Source organism: Scyliorhinus canicula, chromosome 8, assembly GCF_902713615.1.
Source record: "Scyliorhinus canicula chromosome 8, sScyCan1.1, whole genome shotgun sequence".
NCBI classification, from domain to species: Eukaryota; Metazoa; Chordata; class Chondrichthyes; order Carcharhiniformes; family Scyliorhinidae; genus Scyliorhinus; species Scyliorhinus canicula.
Window position 1 is genome coordinate 1,292,101 of NC_052153.1, and position 15,884 is coordinate 1,307,984.

The following is a 15,884-nucleotide window of genomic DNA, read 5'->3' on the forward strand; positions in this document are numbered from 1 at the left end:
TGTCGGGAGGCCCTCCCGCTATTCTCCCACCTGGCGTGGGGGGCGGAGAATCGCGCCCACTGAGTTTTTCCAGCATTTTCTATTTTATTATGGAACAAGTTTACTTTTTTAAGGCTACAATAGCTCACCCAAATTTATAGTTTGGTGCTAAAAGAAAGAACGGTAAGAAGATCTTACAACACCAGGTTAAAGTCCGACAGGTTTGTTTCAAACACGAGCTTTCGGAGCGCAGCTCCTTCCTCAGGGGAATGAAGAGCTTTGTTCCAGAAACATATATATATAGTCAAATTCAAAGATGCCAGACAATGCTTAGAATGCGAGCTTTTGCAGGTAATTAAATCTTTACAGATGCAGAGATAGGGATAACCCCAGGTTAAAGAGGTGTGAATTGTCTCAAGCCAGGACAGTTGGTAGGATTTCGCAAGAAGGTGGGAGATGAATGTAATGCAACATGGATCCCAGGTCCCTGTTGAGGCCGCACTTATGTGTGCAGAAATTGGCTACAAGTTTCTGCTCAGCAATTCTGTGTTGTCGCGTGTCCTGAAGGCCACCTTGGAGAACGCTTACCCGGAGAGCAGAGGCTGAATGCCCTTGACTGCTGAAGTGTTCCCAAACTGGCATTGACACGACTCCTGACGGCTTGAGCATACATGTCGAGTCTAGGGCAGCGGCCTTCCGGAGGGGTCTAATTCCTTTTCCTCTTCGGTTTCCGCACCGCAGATTTCTCGCTCTGCTGTTCCGGTTCATTGGTTGACTCATTGGGTTCGTTGTCGGCCTCTTGTGGTCTGTGGAAGAATTCCCGGATCCACAATCGCCTGTTGAATTCCTCCATGTCTGCCGCAAGACTGATGGGGTCCATTTTGGTGGTGGTGCAGAAATTGAGCCCTCTGCTGAGGACTTCGATTTTGTCTGGTTGAAGGGTGTAGTCCGCCAAGTTGACAATAGATTTCCCTGTATTGTTTTCTGTTGTGGTACCGGGGGAGGCTTGGTTGCTGCTGGGGGTGATGCCGAGTTTCTGAAGCTTCCTGTTCTTGGTGTGCATATAGGTGGCGTAGTATCGTCGTCTCATCTGTTCGGCGGTGTTCCACAGCTGGTCTGCTGTGTCCTAAGCGTAAGTTGAGAATATGGCCTCGACCTTGGTTTCCAGGTTGCGCCGTCTGCTGTAGAGCTGGCGGACGAGGTGGTTGAGGAGTGTGACAGAGGTGCGATGGCAGAGTCTCTCAGCGTAGTCTGCGTTGTAGGTCGACTTGAGTGGCTTTGTGATCTGTCGCCCTTTTGGGATCTTGCCTGCTTTCTTGCATCTTTGTAGAAACTTAATGTCAGTGTCTATATGCGCGATCTTCCTGGAGATCCTCTCCACTTTGAGCCGGCAGTTTGCGGTGTCGATGGTAGCCATGATGTGGAGATGCCGGCGTTGGACTGGGGTGAGCACCGTCAGAAGTCTTACAAGTTCACTTGAGGAAGGAGCAGTGCTCCGAAAGCTCGTGTTTGAAACAAACCTGTTGGACTTTAACCTGGTGTTGTAAAACTTCTTACTGTGCTCACCCCAGTTCAACGCCGGCATCTCCACATCGAAGTCTTACAACACCAGGTTAAAGTCCAACAGGTTTGTTTCAAACATGAGCTTTCGGAGCGCAGCTCCTTCCTCAGGTGAATGGAGAGGTATGTTCCAGAAACATATATATCGACAAAGTCAAAGATGCAAGACAATGCTTTGAATGAGAGCATTTGCATGAAATGCAATAAAGCACAACAGTGCCATACTTCCTCAGAAAACTAAGGAAATTCGGCATGTCTACATTAACTCTTACCAACTTTTACAGATGCACCATAGAAAGCATCCTATCTGGCTGTATCACAGCCTGGTATGGCAACTGCTCTGCCCAAGACCGCAAGAAACTTCAGAGAGTCGTGAACACAGACCAGTCCATCACAGGAACCTGACTCCCATCCATTGACTCCATCTACACTTCCCGCTGCCTGGGAAAGCGGGCAGCATAATCAAAGACCCTTCCCACCCGGCTTACTCACTCTTCCAACTTCTTCCATCGGGCAGGAGATACAAAATTCTGAGAACACGCGCGAAGAGACTCAAAAACAGCTTCTTCCCCGCTGTTACCAGACTCCTGTATGACCCACTTATGGACTGACCTCATTAACACTACACCCCTGTATGCTTCACCCGATGCCGGTGTTATCTAGTTACATTATGTACCTTGTGTTGCCCTATTATGTATTTTATTTTATTTCCTTTTCTTCCCATGTACTTAATGATCTGTTGAGCTGCCCTCAAAATATCAAAGGCATTTGAAGACTAAGTTCCAGAACAAACCTCTTGATTTTTTTCAAAGGATGCAGCGAGAACTTAAATCATCATCTGAACTCCTCAGCAGAAATCTAACACTGGAAGACAAAATAAGTGAAGTTGTGGGGCCAATCAAACTCACCTATTGCAGTAAAGGTCATGAAAAGGTCAGTTGCGAAGTTCAGGCAGCGAGAGTCATGAAGGTCGGCCGGCGTTGGTCCCGAAGGATGGCCGCTGGTAAAAATGGGTCCCGGGCAAAAAAGTTTGAAAAACCCCGGTCGAGGCTACAGGACGAAGGACAACATTGGCTCAGATTGTGTACTCTGAGATTTCTCTAGGAGCTGGCACCAATAGTATTTCTCACCTACTTTCACATCAGGAGGGGTCTGTTTTCATAAAGCATTTCCCAGATTTAAGGAAAATGCACTCTTCACCTTATTTCTCCTTTTCCTCAAAATTCTGATCATATGGAATTAATCTGTTTCAGGATCATTGTCACTCTTCAATATTATGTTTAAACTCATCAGTTGCAGTATATCAGCGTTGTACAAAAGAAAGTCTTGGCATTAATATGGCACCCGATTATATATCTCAGACGTACAATCAGGTGAGTGAATTACTTTGAAATTCAGTGGCTGTTATGTTGACAAACCATAAAACTTCTATTTTCATTTGAAGTTTAACATTTATTCTTGTTTATTCCCCATATTAAAATAAAACCAAAAATCCCCACAAAATCAAAGCTTGGAAATCTGTGCATATGGTCGCACAACCGTTAGCAAGGAAAAGGAAAACAATCTGCTCCCCTTGTGTTCTGTCAGAAGCCATCAAATCACATCCTTCAAACGTTTATTCTCCACACTGTCTCCTTCTCATCCTTGAAGCGCTTCAATCTTGTTCCCCTCCCCTTGGTTCTCCATTCAAATCCTCATTGCCTACAGCAACTCGGCCAAAACCCAGTATCAAGATATCATGTTTCCGTTCCTCCCTCAGACTTTGTATAAAGCATGTCTTCATTCTCGGCAATTACAACTTCCAGTTCAACTGTTCTGCTTTTCCTGGTCTGAATTTACTGCCCTTCCATCCACACACACTCTGCTGGCAATATACACAGTCACCTCCCCATGGCAGCTCTACCTCCACATTTCAATCACGTACAACAATGTCTAACCACTACCTTGTATCTCTCATCATACACAACTCCCAACTCCTTCCAATCTCTTTTTCTTCTACATTAACACTTGACAAATTAAATTGCGGAATCCTCTTCAATCAGATTTGCACATCCCAACATTAATTGGGATAGTCCCAGTGTTAAGGGCTGAGATGGAGTGGAGTTCGTAAAATATATACAGGAGAGCTTTTGGGTCAATATGTAGAAGATCCAACAAGGGATGAAGCAGTGCTGGACTTAATTCTGGGGAATGAAGCAGGACAGGTAGTGGAGGTGTTGGTGGAGCAGCACTTTAGTGATATCGACCACAACATGGTATTGTGAAAAATGTAGATGCTACATCTTCACAGAATCTGAATCACAGAATAATGCAGCGCAGACGGGGACATTCGTCCCATCGAGTCTGCACCGATGCAGGAAAACATCTGACATGCTTACCTAATCCCATTTGCCAGCACTTGTTTTTTTTAAATTTTTAAGACGGTTCGCTCCAGGAGTGATTGCATGAGAAATAGGGCTTGGTTATGTTTACAAACAAAACTTCACTGTAACAAAAGAAAAGCAATATTTAAACTTTTAAACTTTGAACATAACAAGAACAGCTTGGAGGCACGGTGCACAGTGGTTGGCACTGCTGCCTCACAGCTCCAGGGACCCGAGATCGATTCTGGCCTTGGGTTGCTGTCTGTGCGGAGTCTGCACATCCTCCCCGTGTGTGCGTGGGTTTCCTCCGGGTGCTCCGGTTTCCTCCCACAGTCCAAAGACGTGCAGGTTAGGTGGATTGACCATGATAAATTGCCCCTTACGTTGGGATTGCAGAAATTGTGTGGGGGATTGGGCCTGGTCTTTCGAAGGGTCGGTGCAGACTCGATGGGCCGAATGGCCTCTTTCTGCACTGTAGGGATTCTATGACATGGTCTCTTAACCCTAACACATGAATTCCCATTAAACAGCACGCAAAATGAACATACAGCTCTCAACTCCACTTACACTGACAGGCAAAAATGACACTTGCATTACAGGATATATTCCTGCTGTTGTGAAGATCTCTCAGACCCTGTCTGAAAGCCTGTGTCTGTGGCAGTCTTTTCAAGGCCTCTCCTGATTGTTCTCCAAATCCTTCTGCCTGTACCTGTTCGAACAGGATTATTTTATTACTCTTAAGCTCCGCCGAGCCACTCAAAGATGTTTCTCTCCATACGTGAACTCATCATCGCTATCTGGACTATTGATTACACATTCCCGTTTACACAAAAGAGCAGGGCCATGCTATGAATATGCAACTAACCTCCAAATTAAAGACAAAAGAAGCCATCAAACTCCGGAATGGGCTAATGGCTGGCCAGATAAGAGTGTCCTAGAGGACAATGGATCTTGAGTCAATCACCTGGCTGAACAGGGGTAACCTGTTTTTTTTCCCATTGATGAGTTTAAATTTGAATGGGAAAATGTAACTCAGCCCAGGTGTGGCCGTTTACCTCTGACTCAGTGCTAGCAATTTTACCCTCAGGCTGTAACCCCTATATTTCCCACTACATCTTTGATCCAATTTCCTCTCATCTCCCAGTCATCGTACAATCCAGCGTTGTCAAATTGTCTCACCATTCTCCTCCAACTAGCTGAACACATCATCTGGTTGACAGGGCCCTTGACCGTGTCAATGCCATTTCCCACATCGCTGCTCTCAGTCATTCACCTTCCTTCCTGAACTATGATAGGGTTCACCCTGTTCACACCTGTCACCCCAGCACCTCCAGTTTGATGCCACTACTAAGTATATCTCCCCTTTCCGAAGAGACCGTTCCCACTGTGACACCCCGGTGCACTTCTCTATGATCCCAACAACCCATCCCCGTCCCATAGCACCTGTCTCTTCAAGTGCAGGAGGTGTATCACCTACCCTTTAACCTCCTCCTTCCTCCCCATTCCAGGCCCCCAGGTAAAACAGCAATTTACTTGCACTCCTTTCAATGTATTCACTGCTCAAGATGCTTTATTAAACTGTGGGGACCAAATGCAACTTGGGTTATCGCTTTGCAGAACACCTCCATTCAGTCCGATAACACGACTCATTTCTCTGTTGTTTTGTCTCCGCCCCATTACAACTCTGACTTTACTGCCCTTGGACGTGCACGCTGGTCCAATTAAGTTCAGCATAGGTTTCAGGATCAACACTGCATCTTTCCACAATGCCTTTCGAACGCAGCAAATTTAGATCAAAATCAACATCCCCATTTTTTCCATCTTTTTTCCTTTTTGTTTTTGGACAGCAGCTGTTTTTTTTAAATCTTTTTTTATTCTCCTTTTTCACATTTTCTCCCAAATTTATACCCAACAATAATCAGTAACAAATGTAATGTCAATCCCCATATCAACAACAATGGTCCCATCCTCCCACCAAACCCCAGACATTCTATGATAATTCTATGATAATCTATGATTGGCCCGCATGTTAACATAAACAAATGACAAAAAGGAATCAGAATCGCCCATAGTCACCATTAAGACATACAGTCCCCCTCCCCCCAACCCTCCTAGCCACCAACCCCCCTAATGTGCGATATGATCCAATTCTCGAAAGTGCATAATGAATAACACCCATGAATTGTAGAACCCCTCCATCCTTCCCCTCAGTTCAAATTTAAATTTTCAAGCGTCAAGAATTCCAGCAGGTCCCCCCCCGCCACGCCAGGGTGGAGAGGTTGAGCTCCACCCTAACAGGATCCGCCTTCAGGCGATCAACGAGGCAAAGGCTACAACATCCACTTCCGCTCCCGTTTCCAATCCTGGCTGGTCCGATACCTCGAATATGGCCTCCCGAGGGCCCGGGTCCAGTTTCACATGCACCACTTTAGAGATTACCCTAAACACCTCCTTCCAGTAATCCTCCAGCTTTGGACAGGACCAAAACATGAATGTGGTTTGCGGGGCTCCCCCACAATGTTCACACATATCTTTACCCCCTCAAAGAACCGGCTCATCCTCGCCCTTGTGAGGCGTGCTCTATCCACCACCTTCAGCTGTATCAGCCCCAACCTTGCACACGAGGTGGAGGCATTCACTCTCCAGAGCATCTCACACCAGAACCCCTCCTCCATACCCTCTCCCAACTCTTCCTCCCACTTTGTCTTGATTCCTTCTAGTGGCGCCTTCTCCTCCTCCAAAATAGCCCCGTAAACCGCTGATACTACCCCCTTCTCCAGTCCCCTGTAGTCAGCACCTCCTCCAGCTATGTGGAAGCCGGCTCTACTGGGAACCTATGTATCTCGGGCAGCACGGTAGCATTGTGGATAGCACAATTGCTTCACAGCTCCAGGGTACCAGGTTCGATTCCGGCTTGGGTCACTGTCTGTGCGGAGTCTGCACATCCTCCCCTTGTGTGCATGGGTTTCCTCCGGGTGCTCCGGTTTCCTTCCACAGTCCAAAGATGTGCAGGTTAGGTGGATTGGCCATGCTAAATTGCCCTTAGTGTCCAAAATTGCCCTCAGTGTTGGGTGGGGTTATGGGGATAAGGTGGAGGTGTTGATCTTGGGTAGGGTGCTCTTTCCAAGAGCCGGTGCAGACTCGATGGGCCGAATGGCCTCCTTCTGCATTGTAAATTCTATGATCTCCTTTCTGGCAAAGTCTCGAACCTGCATGCATCTAAATATTTTCCCCTGCTCCAGCCCATACTTCGCTCCCAGCTCCTTCAATCCTGCAAAACGACTCCCAAGAAATAAATCTTTTAGTGTTCTAATTCCTTTCTCCTCCCATCTCCGAAAGTTTCGATCCCACTTCCCTGGCTCAAATCTATGGTTCTCCCGAATTGGCATTTCCCTTGACCCTTCCCCCAACCTGAAGTGCTGTCGAAACTGCCTCCAAATTCTCAACGAAGCTATTGCTACCGCACTCCTCGAGTATCTCCCCGGGGCCGTCGGGAGCAGCGTTGTCGCTAGCGCCTTCAATCCCGGCCCGCTACACAAACTCTCCTCCATTCTGACCCATTGGGAGTCAATCCCTCTGACCCAGCTCCGTACCTTCTCCACATTCGCTACCCAGTAATAATACATCAGGTTCGGAAGACCCAAACCCCCGGCCTGCCTTCCTCTCTGTAGTAGCACCTTTATAATTCTGGCCACCATCCCTCCCCATATGAACGAAGTAATCATCCCTTCAATTTCTGAAAATGCCTTTGGCAGGAAAATCGGCAGGCATTGAAAAATAAACAGGAATCGCGGCAACACATTCATTTTAACCGCCTGTGCCTGACCCGCCAATGACAGAGGGAGACCATCCCACCTTGCCAGATCGGCTTTCACCCTCCCCACCAAACTAGAAATGTTGTACCTACAGAGTCTCCCCCCCCCAATCTCGGGCAACCTGCACCCCCAGGTACCTAAAGTGAGTCCCTGCCTTACGGAATGGCAGCCCCCCCACCCCTGCCCCCACCCCCGGCCAAGACACCACAAAATACTCACTCTTGTCTGGATTTAATTTGTACCCTGACAAAGACCCAAACACCCGAAGCAGCTGCAGTATTCCCCCTATTGACACACTTTGTTCCTACGCATATAATAACAAGTCATCGGCATAAAAGGACACCCTATGCTCTATTGCCGCCTCCCCCCCCCCCCCCCCCCCCCCCCCCCCCGCACTATTCCTTTCCTAACCTCCGAACTTCTAAAGGTGATTACCTTTGGCTCAATCACGAGTGCAAACAGCAGGGGGAAGATAGGACCTAGTCCCACGGTGGAGAGGAAAGTATTCTGAGCTGATGTTGTTTGTGCGGACACAGGCCCACGGCTCCTTATATAGTAGCTTTACCCAGTCCACAAATCTGGGTCCATTCCAAACCGCTCCAGCACTGCCATCAGGTACCCCCATTCTACCCGGTCAAACGCTTTCTCGGCGTCCAATGCCACAACCGCCTCGGTTTCCTTCACCTTTGCCGGTACCATAACCACGTTCAATACCTTCCTAATGTTCGAAAAGAGTTGCCTCCCTCTCACAAACCCCCGTCTGGTCTTTACCTATCACCTTCGGGAGGCACTCCTCCAGCCTACCTGCCAGTACCTTCGCCAGTTTCATTGCGTCCACGTTTAAAAGTGAAATAGGCCTATACGACCCATCCGTCGGATCCTTATCTTTCTTAAGTAACAGGGAAATCGATGCCTGCCCCAAGGTTTGTGGTAACACCCCCTTCCCTATCACCTCTTCAAACATCCCCACCATCAGCGATACCAGTTTATTTTTGAATTTTTTATAATATTCCACCGGAAACCCATCTGGCCCTGCCACCTTCCCCGACTGTATCCTCCCAATCACAACTTTTATCTCCTGCTCCATTATCCCCCCCTCTAATGCAGCCCTGTCCCCCTCCCCTAACCTTGGGTACTCTAGCCCATCTAGAAATTCCTGCATCTTCCGGCCTCCCCCAGGTGGCTCTGACCTGTACAATCTCTCATGGAGTTCCTTAAAGACCTTGTTAATCTGATCTGGAGCTACCACCCACTTCCCTACCCTGTTCCGCACCTGGACAATTTCTCGTGCCGCAGCCTCTCTATGGAGCTGACCCGCCAACATACGGCCCGCCTTCTCGCTATGCTCGGAAACTGCCCCCCTTGCTCGACTCAATTGGCGTACCGCTTTCCTGGTAGGTAGTCGGTCAAAACTTGAGATTGATGCCAGATCCGCTGAGCATTTCCAGCATATATAGTTTTTTTTATCACATTCACTAACAGTCTCATTAGTCATCACGTAATCTACTTTCAACTTTAGTGTGTGGCATAATTACGTGACAATAATACTTTGAAGTAAGGATCAAATGTTTCGGAAAGACTGGGATAGCGAAGAGAGTTGAGACGTTCTTCATCTGCAAAAAGTCCCCTTTGATCAGCATCTCAAATAGCCTGTCCTAATCAAACTCCAACTGGCCACCTTCAGGTCCCAACCCCTGTTTAGAACGGTGCATAGAGGTAGGACGGCGGATGTCTGGTGCCTCAAAACCAGATAACTCCAGGCTCAATGGACTCATCACTTTGGTTGACAGGCCTAGCTAGAAGAAGGAAAACCCTGATTGGAAACGCATATTTATGGGGCAAATAGTCTTTATTGACTGACAGCGTGAAGAACACAGACAGTGCCAATGGACTGAACAGCAATGTTCACCTTCTTATGCTTGCAGCTCACCGAGGAGAAGGACAACTCTTTTAATCATAATAATCTTTTATTGTCACAAGTATGAAGTTACTGTGAAAAGCCCCCAGTCGCCACATTCTGGCGCCTGTCCGGGGAGGCTGGTACGGGAATTGAACGCGCGCTGCTGGCCTTGTTCTGCATTACAAACCAGCTGTCTAGCCCACTGAGCTAAACCAGCCCTAAACCTGTATTCTTTCGAATGCTACGTTTGTGGCACACATTACATCTCAGCCGAGTCAGTCGGAGTAGCTCTACAAAAACCTCACCCACTTAAATATACTCAATGTGCATGCAGGTTGTTCAACAAATAAATCAACCAAACCCGGTGGCAATGGGCAAGTGGTTACAGGGACAGCTAGAGGATGCTACCAGCAGCCTTTAGTCATAAGCGACCAGAGGGTGACAGTTGGTCTCCACAGATCATGGCAGCTAGGAGGCTCGTATCCTCCTAAGGTGACAGAGCAGATCTTCTTAGGCCCAGCGCTACTCCTTCTCTCGGGGAAAAGGAAGAAAAGGAACCTTAAACACAGTCTTTCCTATCCGCCAAGGCCACCATCCCTTGTTGGTTACCAATCACTGCGCTCAAAACATAAAGAAAACACAAACTCAAAGGACAACTAACTACTGAATGACACTTGGCTCATGAAATGTCAGCACATTTCTAGACAGTAACACAGGGTAGAACAGTCCTCAAAGCCTGAACACTAGACAGCTACAATATTCATATAAGGGAAGGTAAAGTCGCCATATCCGCATGTGACCAGAGGCTGCTTTCCCCTTTGAGGGGGAGAGCTGACTGCCGGTGATTTAACCTGAGGATCACCACACCTCAGGTTGAGAAGTTGGCACCTTCATGAATAACCTCAGCCTGTAAGGGGATTGAACCCATGATGTTGGCCTCGCTCTGAATCCCAAACCAGCTGTCTAGCCAACTGAGCTAAACCGGCCCCCAATATTGATGTAGCTGCTGTAAGTAAAAGAAGGTTTGCAGAGGAGTCTCAACTTGAGGAAGCAGGCAAGAGCTACATATTCTACTGGACTGGCAAGTCCAAGCACCGGCCTCGACAGTCAGGTGTGGGCTTTGTCATTCGATCTGAATTGGAACACAAGTTCAACTCATTTCCCAAGGAAATCAACAACCGCCCCATGGTATTTCAAATACGTCTTGGTGGAAAGCCATACACAACATTCATCAGTGTCAATGCATCAATGGTGCACACAGACCAGGTCAAGGAAGTATTGTAGGATGATCTCAGCAGGATTTTCAAAGGAGTACCACACCAAGAAAACTCATCATCCTTGTTGACTTCACTACCATGCCTGTAATACATGGAGAGGAGTACTGGAACACCATGCCATTGGTAAACACCAACAGCTAGCTTATTCTCTCTAAGTGTAGCAAATCTGACCTCATCATCAAAAACAGAATCTTCCAGCAAGCTGATGAACTTGGACTTTATCTACTGCCTCAGAGGCGTTAAGTGCTGGCCAGACCATCGGCTTGTCAGAAATGTTATGTCCTTGAAGATAACACCTAAAGCCTTTTGATACATTGTCAAACCATAAAATAAGCTCAATATAACTATTCTAAAAGACTCAGCCAAGAGACAGGTACTGGAACTAAAATTAGACACAGAGCTTGCCGGTATCCTAGAAGATAACATCGACATTGGAGATTCTTGGAAGAGTTAAGGGATTTCAGTCATAGCATGCTACCTGAGGTTCTTGGATTCGATAAATGGAAGCAGCAAGATTGTTTTTTTTTTCTTTTTTTATAAATTTAGAGTACCCAATTCATTTTTTCCAATTAAGTGGCAATTTAGCGTGTTCAATCCACCTACCTTGCACATCTTTGGGTTGTGAGGGCGAAACCCACGCAGACACGGGGAGAATGTGCAAACTCCACACAGACAGTGACCCAGAGCCGGGATCGAACCTGGGGCCTCGGCGCCGTGAGGCTGCAGTGCTAACCACTGCACCACCGTGCTGCCCTGCAGCAAGGTTGGTTTGACAAGATATAGCCAAGCTACCAGATGATGTGCTCACAAATCTTACACATTGGATAAAACAATCACCGATTAGAAAAGCCAGATGCCATCAAACAAAATATACACTGCAGACCAAACTGAGGGAGATATAGAACTGATGGTGGGAGAACAAGGCTGCAGAACTTCAGGAAGCTGCTGATCAGCAGGACTCAAAGTCTCTCCAAGAATTCCAATTTGTCTACGGGCTCTAACCCAAAGGTACAACACCTATACTCATCAGAGCACAATTTCACTGGGTCAGCAATATGCTTTGCACAGAGGACTCCTGCAAACCCAAACCAGGAACTCTGCAATCAGCTGAGCACGGAACTCACACCACTGGATGGCCCAAATTCTGATACAATGACATTCTGAAAGCCAATCTCAGAGCCTGTAAGATGGGTCCTCGTGATGAAGAAACAACCTTGGACAGATCCAAATTGGGAAATCTCTGTCATCAAAAAGTCTCAACATTTGAGGAGAATAAAGTCAGGTCCGTGGAGGACAAGTGAGCATGGCACAGGCCGGTACCTTCACCCTCCCTTCCAACAGTGACTTCACAAGTAATCCCATCAGATCTGAAAATCTAAATTTGGTTTAACGTCACATATGAGAGGACACCAACTGAGATGCTGAACAATCAGTCTCCTTTCTGAGCACTCACCTTTCAAAGCAATGGGAGAATTGGGAGGTGGTAGAAAGGTCTAGGTGCAGTGCCTTTTAATTCAAAGTACACCACAACCACTGAAACTGGAAAACTATTTGTCAACATTTTGAATGTTTACCTCTATGGGTCTAGGAAGATTGTTGCTTTGTTACATGTCAGGCCAGGCAAGGATCTCCAACTGGCTCCACTGAACATAGTGGCAATCGTGGCTTTGTGCTGGCCTAGGAACTGGTGTGAGAACATCCAATGCAGCTGCTTTGGGGAAGAGTGCGGCCTAACCAGAAAGAGATTTTCCACATTCCATGTTTTTGCTTCAAAAACATCAAATATTTTTCTGTAAATATTTTTCAATGAGGAGTGTTTCCCTTGGAACTACCTTCTCCTTTAATAGTTAATATGAACATTAAATTTCTTCCCTCGCTTTAATTCCATCTTTGCCTTTCTAAAAAAAAAGCAATATTCAGAGAAATAATTTATTTTAGATAATTGAACTCATGTCTGGTCCCTGCTGAAAGTACTGCTACTCTAGAACACCCATTTGGTATTGAAATTATTTATGAAATTAAATCCTCCAAGCGCAATATTAGTTACCCCTTTCAGTAATTCAGTCAGAAAATTTACAATACATCAAAGAATATGTCCATCTTGGGCACAGTGTTGATGGCTGGTGTGTCATACAGCCAAAACACTGAACCTTCATAACTTTCCAGTGATTGAACAGGATCCAGTTATGGTGTACGATTCAAAGGTAACATTATTGATTTGGAGAAGCACAGTAAATTAGTATACCATGCTGTATTAGTGTAATAGCGTACAACACGCTGGGCCAGTAACACTGTGATATGTAACTCCATACTGCTCTATTAGTGTAATAGTATACAACGCGCTGGGCCAGTAACACTGTGATATGTAACTCCATACTGCTCTATTAGTGTAATAGTATACAACGCGCTGGGCCAGTAACACTGTGATATGTAACTCCATTCCACTATACAATTTTAATCCACAACTGACTTTAGACATACCTGAATTGTCTGTCTGTTGATTTGAAGTTTTTGGTTAACCAAAGTCAATTGGGCTGTTAACTTCTGATTCTTTTGCTTCAGTTCATTGACAATGTTTAAGGCAACCTTTTTCCCATTCTGAGTAACAGCAATCTGTTGTTGCAGTGATATCAGACGCTGCTGTAAGGCAATGATGGAAAGGCTTTGCTTTGGTAGAGCAAGTGCTTTACTCTTCAGTTTCTTCTCTGTAGTTGAAAACACAAAGAGAACAACAACTCTTGTTAATATTAAACACATCCCCCGCCCCCTCTGTTAGGAAAGGGTTGACATTTCTTCATTAAAAATTGCTAGACAGGACACCAATTACTATGCAACATTACAGTACAAAATGTCATTAGTCAATAGCAGACTCAAGCAAATTCTGAAAGGATATAAACATTTGAAAATGAAATTCTTTGCAGTCCTTAACGCTGTTTTGTTTCTTGCAATAAAAAAAGTTAAACAGTTGACCGAAAAGTATGAATTATTATAGACAAAGATTAATTATGATCAACATAAAATCCAATGTGACAACAAAAGGACTCAGAACCTCAAACTAACTCTCTCTAAAGTTACAATAGCAAATTATTTACATTGGCTCATCATTCTGCACAGATGAAAAGGAATTTCAAGACACAATATAAAACAGAATAAAACAAATACACACTGCAACAAAGAGTAAAAAATTCTCAAGCCAATAGCTTTGAAAGTTGAACGTAAATTATTTGGAGGTAATAACCGTCCCTCCCAAAAAAATTCTTTGCTTCAACTTGTATTCAGAGAGCACTTCTGAAGGTAAAAGAAGGTCCCAAAGTGGTTCCAAAAAATGAATTGCTGCCCCAAGGGGGAAAGGTTACAATGGATAGGATGAATCTAGGTCAAAGGGATAGGTTTTGAGGAGAAGGATATGGAGAGGCGGGAGGGGATGGGGGTGAGCAGCATCTTGATGCGAAAGAGGTCAATGTAACATAGGCACAAGTAATTTGTCTGTGACAGACAGCATAAAGACTTGGGAAGCCCTGAACAGAATCAAGCATGGCACCAGTGATAAGAGCAGCCCAGTTTCAGCCTGAGACACCGGAATGGTGGGAGATGAAAATTGTGGCAAGTTTAGAGCTTCTGGTGGACACAAGAGGAAATAAAGCTGGAAAGATGTATTGCCTATCTAATACCGGAGAAGAAATCATACAGCACAGGCAATGGGATCTCAAACAAAGGTGGTGGAAACATGGAGCTGGGTGGCTGAGGTGAATATAGATCCGAAAGGTTAGAAAACCCTTTGGTAACTCTCATGCTGATGGTACAGGAATGCAGAGAGAAACCATGAGAAGAGATACCCCACACAAGAAACAGGACAAATCCAACTCGGCCAATTACCACCCCTTCAGTCCACTAACAATCATCAGCAGTGGTGGAAGGGCTCATCATCAGCGCTATCAAGCAGCACTTACTGAGCAAGTCCTGAAAGTCGTGCTGTTGGGTGAATTGGGGATCCAGAATTCGCCCTCAGTGTACCTGAACAGGCGCCGGAATGTGGCGACTAGGGGATTTTCACAGTAACTTCATTGCAGTGTTAATGTGAGCCTACTTGTGACAGTAATAAAGATTATTATTATAATCTGCTCACGGACGCTCAGTTTGGGTTCTGCCAGGGTCACTCAGCTCCTGACCTCATTACAGCCTTAGTTCAAACCTGGACAAAAGAGCTAAATGCCAGAGGTGGAGGTGAGAGTGACTGCCCATGACATCAAGGCAGCATTTGACCCAGGATGGCATCAAGGAGCCCCAGCTAAACTGGAGTCAATGGGAATCAGGGGGAAAACTCTCCGCAAGTTGGAGTCATACCCGCCACAAAGGAAGATGTTTTTAGTGGTTGGAGATCAATCATCTCAGCTCCAGGGCATCACTGCAGGAGTTCCTCAGGGCAGTGTCCTCTGCCCAACCATCTTCAACAATAACCTTCCCTCTATCACAAGTTCAGAAGCTGATGGCTGCACCATGTTAACCACCATTTACAACTCTTCAGATACTGAAGCAGTCCATGTCCAAATGCAACCTGACCTGGACAATATCCAGGCTTGGGCTGACAAGTGGCAAGGAACATTTGCACCACACAAGTGCCAGGCAATCATTATCTCCTACAAGAGAGGATCTAATGGTTGCTCCTTGACATTCAATGGCATTACCACTGCTGAATCCCTCAATATCAACACCCTGGGTGTGTCCATTGACCAGAAACTGAATTAGACTACCCATATAAATACTGTGGCTATCAGTGGAGGTCAAAGGCTAGGCGTCCTGCGATGAGTAACTCACCTCCTGATCTTCCCAAAGCTTGTCCACCATCTACAAGGCATAAATCAAGAGTTTGATGGAAGGGCGGCATGGTGGCACAGTGGTTAGCACTGCTGCCTCACACTGCCGAGGATCCGAGTTCGATCCCGGCCCTTGGTCACTGTCCGTGTGGAGTTTACACATTCTCCCCATGTCT

The 15,884-nt window shown here is 46.0% G+C and overlaps 1 protein-coding gene across 1 annotated transcript in view; it reads right to left on the reverse strand.

Annotated features, from left to right (window-relative positions):
- Positions 1-15,884, reverse strand: part of cntln (centlein, centrosomal protein) — a 578,849-nt gene that overhangs the window by 198,029 nt on the left and 364,936 nt on the right. Inside the window, 1 exon segment of the mRNA XM_038803995.1 lies at positions 13,376-13,599. Coding sequence (XP_038659923.1) covers positions 13,376-13,599 — 224 coding nt within the window.